This window comes from Centropristis striata, chromosome 19 (genome assembly GCF_030273125.1).
Source record: "Centropristis striata isolate RG_2023a ecotype Rhode Island chromosome 19, C.striata_1.0, whole genome shotgun sequence".
NCBI classification, from domain to species: Eukaryota; Metazoa; Chordata; class Actinopteri; order Perciformes; family Serranidae; genus Centropristis; species Centropristis striata.
Genome location: NC_081535.1, coordinates 2,180,398 through 2,193,263, shown reverse-complemented (window position 1 = coordinate 2,193,263; position 12,866 = coordinate 2,180,398). Strand labels below are relative to the sequence as shown.

At 34.5% G+C, this 12,866-nt stretch overlaps 1 protein-coding gene across 1 annotated transcript in view; it reads left to right on the top strand.

Annotated features, from left to right (window-relative positions):
- cacna1bb (calcium channel, voltage-dependent, N type, alpha 1B subunit, b) overlaps window positions 1–12,866 on the top strand; it is a 336,559-nt gene that overhangs the window by 309,392 nt on the left and 14,301 nt on the right. Inside the window, exons 41-47 of the mRNA XM_059357455.1 lie at window positions 217–322; window positions 449–556; window positions 2,908–3,017; window positions 4,022–4,212; window positions 4,899–5,031; window positions 5,821–5,931; window positions 10,511–10,549. Coding sequence (XP_059213438.1) covers window positions 217–322; window positions 449–556; window positions 2,908–3,017; window positions 4,022–4,212; window positions 4,899–5,031; window positions 5,821–5,931; window positions 10,511–10,549 — 798 coding nt within the window. The remainder of the gene's footprint in view (window positions 1–216; window positions 323–448; window positions 557–2,907; window positions 3,018–4,021; window positions 4,213–4,898; window positions 5,032–5,820; window positions 5,932–10,510; window positions 10,550–12,866) is intronic.

Sequence of the window (12,866 nt, the reverse complement as noted above, 5' to 3'; positions counted from 1 at the left end):
ACCCGTAGTGACATCATCAACCCGTAGTGACATCATCAACCCGTAGTGACATCATCAACCCGTAGTGACATCATAAACCCGTAGTGACATCATCAACCCGTAGTGACATCATTAACCCGTAGTGACATCATCAACCCATAGTGACATCATCAACCCTCCAGCTGCAGCCTATTTGTATCTGATTTAAGTCCCGCCCGTTCTCTCCCTTCCCCTCAGCGGTTGGTGAAGATGAACATGCCGATCGCTGAAGACAAGACGGTTCATTTCACGTCGACGCTGATGGCTCTGATCCGCACGGCGCTGGAGATCAAACTGGCCTCCGGTGAGAGACGAGAACCACTGGATCCACTAGATCCAGTGGATCCACTGGATCCAGAGCCCTGGAGCTCTGGTCTCAGAGTGATCTGATGTGATCTGATGTGACGTGGTTTTGTTTTTTCCTCCTCAGGCGTTCTGGCTCAGCATCTGTGTGACGCCGACCTGAAGAGGGAGATCAACCGAGTCTGGCCGAACCTGTCGCAGAAGACTGTCGACCTGCTGGTGACGCCGCCCAAATGTGAGACGCCGTTCTGGTTCTGTTTGGTTCTGGTTCAGTTCTACTGAATCACATTATAGCATGTTTTTAACTCTATGGAGTCTTATTGGGCTATTTTGTCCATTTTTGAATCCTTTTCATGTCTTTTCGTGTTTTTGCAAGTCGTTTTGTGTCTTTTTTTGGTCATTTGTGTCTTTTTCATCATTTTGTGTGTTTTTGTGTCTTTTTAGCCATTTTGTGTCTTTTTTTGTAGTTTTGTGTCTCTTTTTAGTCATTTTGTGTCTATGTTTGGTCATTTTGTGTCTTTTTAGCCATTTAGTGTCTTTTTAGTCATTTTATGTCTTTTTGTGTCTTTTTAGTCATTTTATGTCTTTTTTTGTCATTTTGTGTCTTTTTTAGTCATTTTATGTCTTTTTTTTGTCATTTTTTGTCTTTTTTTGTCATTTTGTGTCTTCTGTGGGGTTTTTTTTTGGTCATTCTGTCTTCTCATTTTGTGTCTTTTGGTCATATTGTGTCTTTTTTTCGTCATTTTTTGTCTTTTAAAATTCTAAATTATAGTATTATAAAAATATTTAGGAGTCTTGAGTAGTAATTATTTAGCAGATAGTTTTGAGCCACTTGTAATTTGTTTAAAGCCTGTTTGATGCAGCAGACCAAACAACTGAACAGTAATCAAGACGACATAAAACCAACTTGATGAAACAACTGTGGGTGGAGAAACGGAGCACAGTTTTTACTTGCTGTATTGTTTAACGTCTATTTGTACATTAATTTTAGGTCAGAATATCCACGTGCTATAAAATGCTCCCAGATGCAGTAGGACATCCTGGTGTTTTTGTGCTTTTGACATCCATTGAACTGGGACAAACTAAATCTTTCCCTGGCATTAATAGCCTGGTAGTGAGCGTATTGGAACACACCCCCAGTTGTTTGCTTGTCTCCTTGTTGACCTCTTCCTGTTAGTTTTCCGGTTATTCTTTATTTAGCAACATGCACAGACCTCCCTCCTGGTTATTTCTGTCTGCCTTGTCTTTTTGACTCCCTACATGTTTTATTTTACTAAAAGAAAAGAAACATTTTAAAGAGTCTGTTGAGCTGAGAGATACTTTTATTTTATTTTTCTTTCAGTCTGGAATTAACAATGAAATGTCTAGATGCTGAGACAAGTTTACATATTTCTGTAAAGTATTTGATTTGTTTTGGACACCAGCTAAATAGAAAACAAGACTTTTAGGATGTCATAAATTAGATTAACCTGCTGAGATGCTGAGAGATTCTTCTCTAGTTTCTGTCTGTTATTGAATTTATCAAAACAAGTTTTTAACTCTAATGACTTCTTCATGAGGTAAAAAGGTTCAGCAGCATGTTTCCTGCTGTCAGCTCAACTCTAAAGTTTTGGCTTTTACACAAGTTTCCATGTCACATTTAGAGCCTCAACTCTTTTTCAGCAAAGGTTCAAATCACCACCACCAAGTGGAACATGACTTTACTGTTTTTGCAGAAACTTGCAGATTTTGCAGTGTTGCAACATGTTTAATGCAATCTTTTGTGTTTACTGGTTTTGTGTGTAATTTTGGGCTATTTTTTGTGTGTTTTTTGTATTTTTTTTGTGTTTTCATCTGTTTTTTTTTTGTGTGTTTTTGTAATTTTCGTTTTTTATGGTTTTTATGTCTGTGTTCTGTGTGTTTTTATGGGTTTTTTTATTTTCTATTTTTTGGTGTGTTTCTATGTATCTTTTGTTTGTTTCTGTGTGTTTTTTGTTTAAAAAAGTATGTTTTTTATTTGTGTTTTTTGAATTTTTTATGTGTTTCTTGTGTGTTTTTTTCTGTGTTTTTATGTGTGTTTTTTATGGATTTTTTTTTGTATTTTTGGTGTGTTTTTGTGTGTTTCTTGTGTGTTTATGGTTGTTTCTGTGTGATTTTTGTTTTTAGAAAAAAGTGTTTTTTGTATATTTTTTATTTGTGTTTTTTGTGAAAAAAAAATGTGTGTGTTTTTGTGTGTTGATCCAGTAAGTCAAAATTATATAAATAATAATGAGGTTGAGCTGAAAAAGATGCTACCAGCATGACATGGTGATTATTATTTAAGTTGCATATACAGACAGAATGAAAAAGAGTCAAAAACCAACAAAATAGACCCAAACTCCAAAGGGTTAAACATCCTGCCAGTGTAGTTTTGCGTCATTTCAGCTTGTTTTCAACACAAACTTTTCCTTCTTCTCAACACTTTGATGGTTCAATAACAGACAAGTGATAATGAGTCTTAATGACTGTTAACCTGTCAGAGCAGCTCAGATCTCTGTTATATTTTATTCTGGCTCCATCTACTGTCCACATGGAGGAACATCCTGTTTCTAATCTCTCCTCCTGCAGACAATGAGCTGACGGTGGGGAAAGTCTACGCTGCTCTCATGATCTTTGACTATTATAAACAGACGTGTGTTAAGAGACTCCAGCAGCAGAACTCCACAGGAGGACCTCAGGTAACACACAAACACACAAACATGGACAAACAGACTACAGAACACTTTCTTTCCTGCAGCAATACATCACTAAATGGACAATAACACATAATTTGCATCCATGGCCACTTTATCTTTGACCTTTAAGCTATTTATTATCTTTTTTTTGACTATTTATTTAATGTGCATAATGTCTGAATGTCTTTTTTAAGCACCTTATATATGAGATTTTTGGCCTGTCAAATTTCTACAATGCATCTTTTTGAGTGATGCAATACTTTAAAAAAGAGGGAAGAGTATAGGGAACCAATAGCAATGCTTTGATTTGTCACATGACCTCCAATACTTTTCCAAAGGAAACAGCTTCGCCATTATGCGCCACAAAAAACTCACTCAAAACGTAATTTCCTGTAAAAAAAAAAATATATATATATATTCCTACTGATAGGAGAGTAAACCTTCACTGTTGAAGACATTCATTTCAATGGGTTGTTGGTTCAATGCCCTACAGGCAACATTCAGACAAAAAAACGGTTAAAAAAAGTTTTTTGGGGTCATTTTTAGACTTTATTTGGTCTTTTTGGGGTAATTTAGCGTCTTTTTTGGCAATTTTGGCAATTTTATGTTTTTTTTGGGTCATCTTGTGACTTTTTGGGGTAATTTAGCATCTTTTTTGGTAATTTCACATGTTTTTTAAGGTAATTTTGTGACTTTTTTGGTCTTTTTTGGGTAATTTAGCGTCTTAGTGGTAACCTCACCTAGCGGCAACTTCACCTAGTGGTAATGGTAACCTCACCTAGCGGTAACCTCACCTAGCGGTATTTCGGCTTCATAGAAGCAATGGACAATGGGGGGGGTCGCCAAAGTTTACAATGGTAAAAATGTGGGTCCCTCAAGAAAAAAGTTGGGAACTACTACCATAGAGGGTTAAAGGATACATGTTGTTGTTATTTATGCTGCTACCTCCATCAGGTTGTTGGTTTAATGTCCCTCTAATGACTCGGTTTCTGCCGTTTGTCCCTCAGAGTAAACTGGGAGCGTTGTTCCGACCTGTTCTGGCCATCACTCACATCCATGGGGCGGAGCCGAGGATCTGCAGCCCCAAACAGCCGTTTCCACTCGAGCCGAAGCCTGAAGCCAAAGCAGAGCCGCTGCCCTCCACCACCATCCCCTCCACCCTGCCCTCCCCCCTCCCCCCGGTTAACAGGGACGCCATGTACGTCACACAAACAGGAAGTTATTCACTAGACAGGTCAACATAGTGTTAGAAAGTGAAACTCGTATATTATATAGATTCATTACACATAGAGTGAAATATTTCTTGTAATTTTGATGATTCTGGATTAGAGATAATGAAAACACAAAACTTAGTGTCTCAGAAAATTAGAATATTGTGAAAAAGTTCAATTTTGGAGTCCACAGTTGGTATTTTGTTTCTCTTTTGGTAAATTTAATATCTCTTTTTGGTCATTTTGTGTCTTTTTTTGGTCATTTTTGTGTTTTTTTGGTCATTTTATGTGTTTTCTTTGTTATGTTGTGTCTCTTTTGGTAATTTTGTCTTTTTTGGGGGGGTCATTTTTGTGTCTTTTTGGGTTATTTTTGCATCTATTTTTGGTCATTGAAGGCTATAATAGTAACATGGTGCTGTATGCTGATCTCCTCCATGCCACCAAGTATTAATGCACTAATTCATGCAAAAGGAGCCCAACCAAGTATTGATGTATAGAAATTAACAGACTTTTCAGAAGCCTGACATTTGTGTTTAAAATATCCTTTTTTTTTTTTTAAATCTTATGTATAATTCTAATTTACTGAGACACTGAGTTTGGTGTTTTCATTATTATCTCTTATATGTGGTCCTACAGACTGATCAGCTGCCAGTATTTGTGTGTTTGTCCCCAGTTTAAACCAGAGAAGTGCCATCAAACATTCCCAGTCTGGAGACGTTTCTCAGGCAGCGCAGCAGAGACCCAAAGGACGGAGGAAACTCCAGAGAGGCCAGTCGGAGGACGTCCCGTACTCCACCAGACCTCAGGTACTCCACGCCAACGTTATCAGAGTTCAGGATGTTTCAGTAGTTTTAGTTTTAAAACGTTGTGATTTTTTGTTTTCAAATTCAGTTATTTTTAATGATTTTTTAGAGTGAGTTTGCTAGTTTTAATTAGTTTTTATTTTTTGGAAAATGCTTTAGTTTTAGTTTAGCTTTTATTAGTTGTAGTTTTTTTGTAATGGGGTATTTATTGGGTGCCAGATTCAATAAGGTCACAATAAATGTTGCCTGTTTGTCATTTTTTTTCTTGTAAATTTGTCACTTTTTTCCCATTAATTCCTCACTTTTTTGTTATAAATTTGTCACTTTTTAGTTTTTTCACTTTTTTCTCCTTAATTAATTTTTTTCTTTTTGAATTTGTCACTTTTTTTCCTGTGAATTTGACAATATTTTCCCTTAATTCCTCACTTTTTTGTTATAAATTTGTCACTGTTTTTTCCGTAAATTCGTCACTTTTTTCTTGTAAATTTGTCACTTTTTTTCTTGTGAATTTCACAATTTTTTCCCGTTAATTCCTCACTTTTTTCTTATAAATTTGTCACTTTTTTCTTATAAATGTGTCACTTTTTTTTTGTAAATTCGTCACTTTTTTCTTGAAAATTTGTCACTTTTTTCTCTTGAATTTGACAATATATTCCTGTTAATTCCTCACTTTTTTCTTGTAAATTTGTCCCTTTTTTTCTCGTAAATTTGAGAATTTTTTTAAAATTAGTTTTAGTTTAATTGTATTTCTTCTTCTTCTTCTTCTTCTTCTTCTTCTTCTCCTCCATGCAGGAATATGTTGAACTGAAGCAGGTGGAGAACACCTCAGACTCAGAGACGTATCCGAGCCTGGAGGGCCACAACAGGGCGGCGTCTCTGCCCCGCCTCAACGCTGAGTACTACGTAAGACCCTCAGTGTTCAACGCCTCGTCTTTCATTGCTCACACAAAAAAAATATTTGGCTCATTTAGGCCGTTTATATGGAGACGATCTGGACAGGAAACACACTAGTGGCGTTGCGTTTTTTAGTTTTTAGTCCGCGTTTAGACGAGCGTCTTTGGGGCGAAATCTGCTGCATACGGTGACGCAAAAGTCTGTAAAAAAGTAAAAAATACAGTACATATGTCAACATCTTTACAGAACAACTTGTAAATTTTCACCTGTAGTAATTCAAAAAAATATATACATTTTAAAGTTGTAGATTATAGCGTCCTTTACTGCTAATTTAACAGGATGATGCTGCTTTTATACTCATTATTTATGCAGAATTTACATGCAGATTTAGCTTATTGTGCATTGAATTCTAGTAAATTAACATTCAGTTACTATTTATTGTACACTGAATACCAGTAAAATTCACAAGTTGTTCTGTAAAGTTGTTTACATTTGTACTGTATTTTTTGCAGAATTATCCTGGTAACCACAGCTGACAGTTTTTTTCTGTAAAAGCAACAGCATTTTTTTACAGTGTACAGACACGATGGATACTTTAGGTTTTTCGTAATGAAATAATCAAACAATAGCTTCTTCAGTGTAAAATATGAAACAATAAAACAGGAACCAGTGTGTGTCAGTGAACAGGTTGTCGGCTGTAAGAGGCTGAGAGGAAGCAGCTTAGTGAAAGCAGCCGAGAGCGAACAGAGGCGTTCTGTCAGTCCGCATCTCTTCATCCTGCTGACCTCTGACCTCTCCACTCGCTCACATTTATTACAGAAGAGGACATCCAGGGTGGAGAACGCCTCAGCAGAGAGCAGCGTACAGTAGATCTGTTCTGATCGATCGGATCAGAGAGGAAATCTCTGCAGAATACAAATGATGCAGCAAAGCTGTGGGCTGAAATATTTGAATTTGAATTATTTATATTTGAATTTGAATTGCTTAACTTTAATAATGGCATTAAAAAGCTGAATTTCAATCACATAATTTGAATTTGTATCGTTCAATTTGAATCATTGCATTGGAAAAACTGAATCTGAATTGTAATTTGAAATTGAATTTATTAGTTTGGAACTGAACATTCAGTTCTCACAATTCAAATTCAGTTCACAAAAAACGGAGGTGCTGATTGGCCGAAGAGGTGCTATGGCAACCGGCTGGCAACTAATGTTACAAAAGAAAACGGAGGTGCTGATTGGCCGAAGAGGCGCTATGGCAACCGGGTAGCAACAAATGTTACAAAAGAAAACGGAGGTGCTGATTGGCCTAAGAGGCGCTATGGCAACCGGGTAGCAACAAATGTTACAAAAGAAAACGGAGGTGGTGATTGGCCGAAGAGGCGCTATGGCAACCGGGTAGCAACAAATGTTACAAAAGAAAACGGAGGTGCTGATTGGCCTAAGAGGCGCTATGGCAACCGGGTAGCAACAAATGTTACAAAAGAAAACGGAGGTGCTGATTGGCTGAAGAGGCGCTCTGTGTATCTGAGCTCGATTGCTCTGCCTCAACTACCTGGATGTTCATCGCAGAAAATTTAAATTGAATGTCGCAAACTGAATTTGAATGTTCAGTTCTCACAATTCAAATTCAGTTTACAAAATTCAAATTCAAATAAATGTTTTTTCAATTCTAGTTTTCGTTTTTTCGTTAGTTTTCGTTAGTTTTCATTATTTCGCTAGTTTTTGTTATTTCGCTAGCTTTCATTATTTCATTAGTTTTCGTTATTTCGCTAGTTTCGTTACTTCGTTAGTTTTCCTTATTTCGTTAGTTTTCCTTATTTCGCTAGTTTTCATTATTTAGTTAGTTTTCATTATTTCGCTACTTTTCGTTATTTCGTTAGTTTTCATTATTTAGTTAGTTTTCGTTATTTCGCTAGTTTTCGTTATTTCGTTAGTTTTCATTATTTAGTTAGTTTTCGTTAGTATTAGTTTTTTCACTAGTTTTTGTGACTTAGGTAAATTTTTGTGACTTCGTTAGTTTTCGTTATTTCACTAGTTTTCGTTATTTCGTTCCAGATTTTAAAAAGTCACAATAAATTTTCCTTTATCTTTAAATAGATTTCATATCAAACTAAAAAAGGTTTATGTATGAAAAAGTTGACAAAGACGAAAACGAAGGAAATTTTCACTATAATTTTAATTAGTTTTAGTTAGTTTAGTAACCACAAAAGTGAGTTATCGTTTTTTTTTTTTTTAAATCCTCTCGTTTTTATTTGTATTTCGGTTAACGAAAATGTTTTTTTTAAAACTAGTTTTCGTTATTTCGCTAGTTTTCGTGAACTATAATAACCTTGATTCTGACTACAGAAGGTTCTGATCTAACGTCTGACTGTAATAATTAATTATTGTCACTATATGTTTAATTTTGACTTCTCTACTGTCTCTGTATGTATGTTTATAGTCGCTGCTCTGTCTGCTGCATATGGATGTTCATGTCAGGATGATGTTTCTGTCCATCACCTCCTGGATTGTCTCACCTGTCTGATTTTGTCTCTTTAGCTTCGCTGTCTGTCTCTTTGTTTTTGTCTGTTTCTTTCCCACAACACTTAACATGTGCTTTCCTTATATTTATGTTGCTTTTTGATCTCTCACTCTCTCTTTTTCTTTAATCCTCCTGTTATGTTCGTTTCTCTGGATCAGAGATAATGTTCGTGGGTCAGTTTAGTTCGTGGGTCACTCATATATTTAACATATTTAATGTGTTTATGTATAATTTTGGAAGGTATTCACAGCACGTCACTTTTACCACAGGTTGTTATGTTTCAGCCTTATTCCAAAATGTATTAATTAATCTCCATTACTAACCATTTTAATCAAAATTTAATGCAATGGTGTTATTTACCTCTCATAGATCAGTTTTAATGAGGAGAATTCACTCGTTTTTCATAAAAAAAATAGCATGTTAAAACTTTTTCAAATGTACATTGGAAAGACCAACATATAAAGTATATTGGTTTTACATGATGTTGATTTTTGTAAATTTATTTTACATAATTATTTTAATATATAATTATTACAATAAATTATATAATTATTATTTTTTATTATTTTATTTTTTTGAAAAAAATAATTTTAACTGTTTTTTATTGTTGTTTTTTTTTTTTTTTTTTATACTTTGAAATGGGTCAATTTGACCCACAACATAACAGGAGGGTTAAAGGATAATGCTGGTGTTATTCTGTGTTTTTGTGATTGCCAACAAATCCCATGAAAAGACCGCTAGGCTAACAACAACACGCAAGTCCATCACTTAATACTTTCCGGTAGTGAAGTGCCAATGAAGCCTTATGAACCATTTCCATTATTTTCTTGCGCTTTCTGATCAACAAAGAGCTGAAAGCGCACTCAGTTAATATAGCTTGAGCCTTTTTCTTCAAATCAAGAGCACCATCTAGTGGACTCAGAAGATAAAGAAAATGGTTCATGAAGCTTCATTGGCACATCACTACCTGTAACAGCTGGACGCCATTTTGAAAATTTGCTGGTCATCATAATTGCAAATATCCAATGGCCCAATATCCAGTTTTTATCCAAATATATTAAGCTACATCTGTACCAAATTTGGTGCTTTTATCACAAAATGAACAATAGGTTAGCTATGCCGCCACACTATTCAGTTTTTGGACAGTACACTGTAAAAAATGTCTGTAGATTTTAGGGTGAAAAACTGCTAAACCATGACAGTAAAAGACGTAAAATGATAAATGAGTTAATTCAGTCTCAGTAACAATGAAACACTGTAAATGTATATATCAGCCAAAACAGGATTTTTTACAGATTTACTTTTTGAAAAATACATTACTCCACTGTAAAATACACTGTAAAAAATACTTTCTCTCACTGTTAAATGTACTAAACACCATATCTGTAACAAAAATATCCTGTAATATTTAATGGTAAAATCTTTTGAAATGGCAAATCAAATTTTTGCGGCATTTATAAAGTATTTTCTTGTCAATTATATGGCAAAACAGCATTTCTTTTGATGGAAAAACGTTTTATTTTTTACGGTAAAAAATGGAATAAAATGGCAATCTTAGATTGGCTCACTTTGCAGCGTATTACGTCAACTTGTAAAAATACTTTTTCTCACTGTTAAATGTCCTAAACACCATATCAATAACATAAATATACTGTAATATTTAATGGTAAAATCTTTAATTTATGCATCATTTATAAAGTATTTTCTTGTCAATCATATGGCAGAACAGCGTTTCTTTTGATGGAAAAACTTTTTATTCATACAGTAAAAAATGGAATAAATGGCAATCTTAAACGTGAAATCAGCAGTGCTAATATCATTTTACCATAATATAAAAAAAAGGTGCACCATATTTATTACGGTAAAGTTCTGGCAACCACAGCTGCTGGTTTTTACCATAAAAACAACAGTTGTTTTTTTTTTACATTGTAAGTAAATCCAGACTAGCACCAGCCTCCTCCTCCTGAAGTCTCTCCTTCTCCTCCTCTTCCTGTCCTCCCTCTCTCATTGATCCGATGCCCACTGCTAATGTTTTGCCCACCTCCTCTTGTGTGCTGTCTGATAGCGGAGCCACCCTCGCCACGCCCCCGGGACCCACCTGGCAGTATGTACCACCTGTTGAGCCACCTCTCTCTCTCTTTTATCTTCTGCTCTTCCTCCTCTCGTCCTCTCCCTCTTTTATCTTCTTATCTTCTTCATGTCCGTGTTGGCCTCCATGTCTCATCTCAGTGCCGAGTTCACACCATCACCATGACGCCCTCATGGACAAAGTGACATATTAAACACCATCAGACTGCTGATACATTACACGCAACATGCAAATTTACACTGAACATCCCTGGAGGAGAATTTATGGTAACACTTTATATCAGGGAACACATATTCAACATTAATTAGTTGCTTGTTAGCATGTAAATCAGTAACATATTGTCTCTTAATGAGTCATTATTCAGTAGTTATTAATGCCTTATTCTGCATGGCCTTATTATACAACCAGTAAGACATTAACTAAGAGTTTTCCCTCAATAACCTCAGAATTATTGATTATTAGTAGTAGATAAGGAAGGACATTTCACTGCAAAAAGCCACCTCTCAAAACGAGGAAAAAAAGTACAAAAATGAGGTGTATTTTGCTTAAAAATAGCAGAATTATCTATAATAGAAAATTAGTCTTGTCAAGACTTTCCAAAACAAGTAAAAATATCTAATCTTAACAAACCCAAAAATATCTTAGAATGAATGTATTCTAACTAACAAGTGACTTTTTTTATGGTTGATGTTGAATGTTTCATGTTAAATGTTTAAATATCAAGTGTCAGTTTACAGCTATGTGCCAATGTACTAGTTAATTACATACACACCACACAACAATACACACTTCTATTGTTTCATTGACACAAAATGTACTAAAAAAATACACAAAATGAATAAAAAATACACAAAATGACTAAAAAAGACACAAAATGACTAAAAAAAAGACACAAAATGGAAAAAAAAAAAGACACAAAATGACCAAAAAAAGACACAAAATGAATAAAAAAGACACAAAATGAATTAAAAAAAGACACAAAATGACTAAAAAATAGCACAAAATGACTAAAAAAAGACAAATCTCCATCTTAAAAAGGCACAAAATGACTAAAAAAGACACAAAATGACTTTATACTTGTAAGTTTTGATGAAACAGCTTTATAACTTTTGATAGTATAGGTCAAAAAATCTCAGTAACAAGCTGTAATATCTGATTTAGATAATTAAGGACCAAAACACTTAAATACAACAGCTTCCTTACTTACTACTAATAATCAATAATTCTGAGGTTATTGAGGGAAAACTCTTAGTTAATGTCTTACTGGTTGTATAATAAGGCCATGCAGAATAAGGCATTAATAACTACTGAATAATGACTCATTAAGAGACAATATGTTACTTATTTACATGCTAATAAGCAGCTAATTAATGTTGAATATATGTTCCCTGATATAAAGTGTTACTGTATTTGTCCAGCTCTCTGTCCTGTTCATCACTACATCACTAGTACTTCACTACTCTCTGGTCAGATGTGGTTGTGTGTACTGTGTGTGAGTTTCATCATGTTGTGGTGTAGTAGTGTGTGTTTTTGTGAGTCTGTGTGTGTGATGGTGGAACAAGGCAGGGAGTTCTGCTGCTTTCTCGCTTTGAAATAACTCTTTTCTTTCAATGACGCCACAAAAAACCCACTTATCAGTCATTTTATGTTACTTTCAGTCTTAAAATCTTATTTTTCATGAAAACATAAAGGTGCAAATATGGTTTAACCCTAAAAAACATTCTAACAAAAGGTTTCTCAGTGGTTTACAGTATCAGATGGACTTAAAAACAGACAAAAATGTTTTTGGTCTTTTGGGTAATTTAGCGCCTTTTTTTTGGTAATTTCACACATTGTTTTAGGGTCATTTTGTGACTTTTTGGGGTAATTTAGCGTCTTTTTTGTCTTTTTGGGCAATTTGTTTTTACAAGTTTAACTATCTAATTTCTTGATAATCACTTTTAGATTGTCATTTAGATTTTGCAACACATTAACTAAAAAATAATGTGACTATTCAGTCTAAATTACACTTTTTTGATCATATTTACATTTTAATTTACAGTAGAAAACCCACTCACTGTATTATTTCTTTTTAAGTCTGTTTTTGGTCATTTTGAGTGGGGTTTTATTTGTAATTTGGCCAAGCATTTATGTCATTTCCAACTCATTAATATAGGTCATATGCGGTGCATATATTCAGAAAAAAACATGAATAACATGCATACATTTAATTGAACTTTATTAGCTTCTCGTATTATTTATTACATTTATAGCCACAAAGATGTGATCCAGTGTTCCAGTGAGCCTTCCTGCAACAGTTTCCCTTCAGTAATTATTATTATTATTATTATTA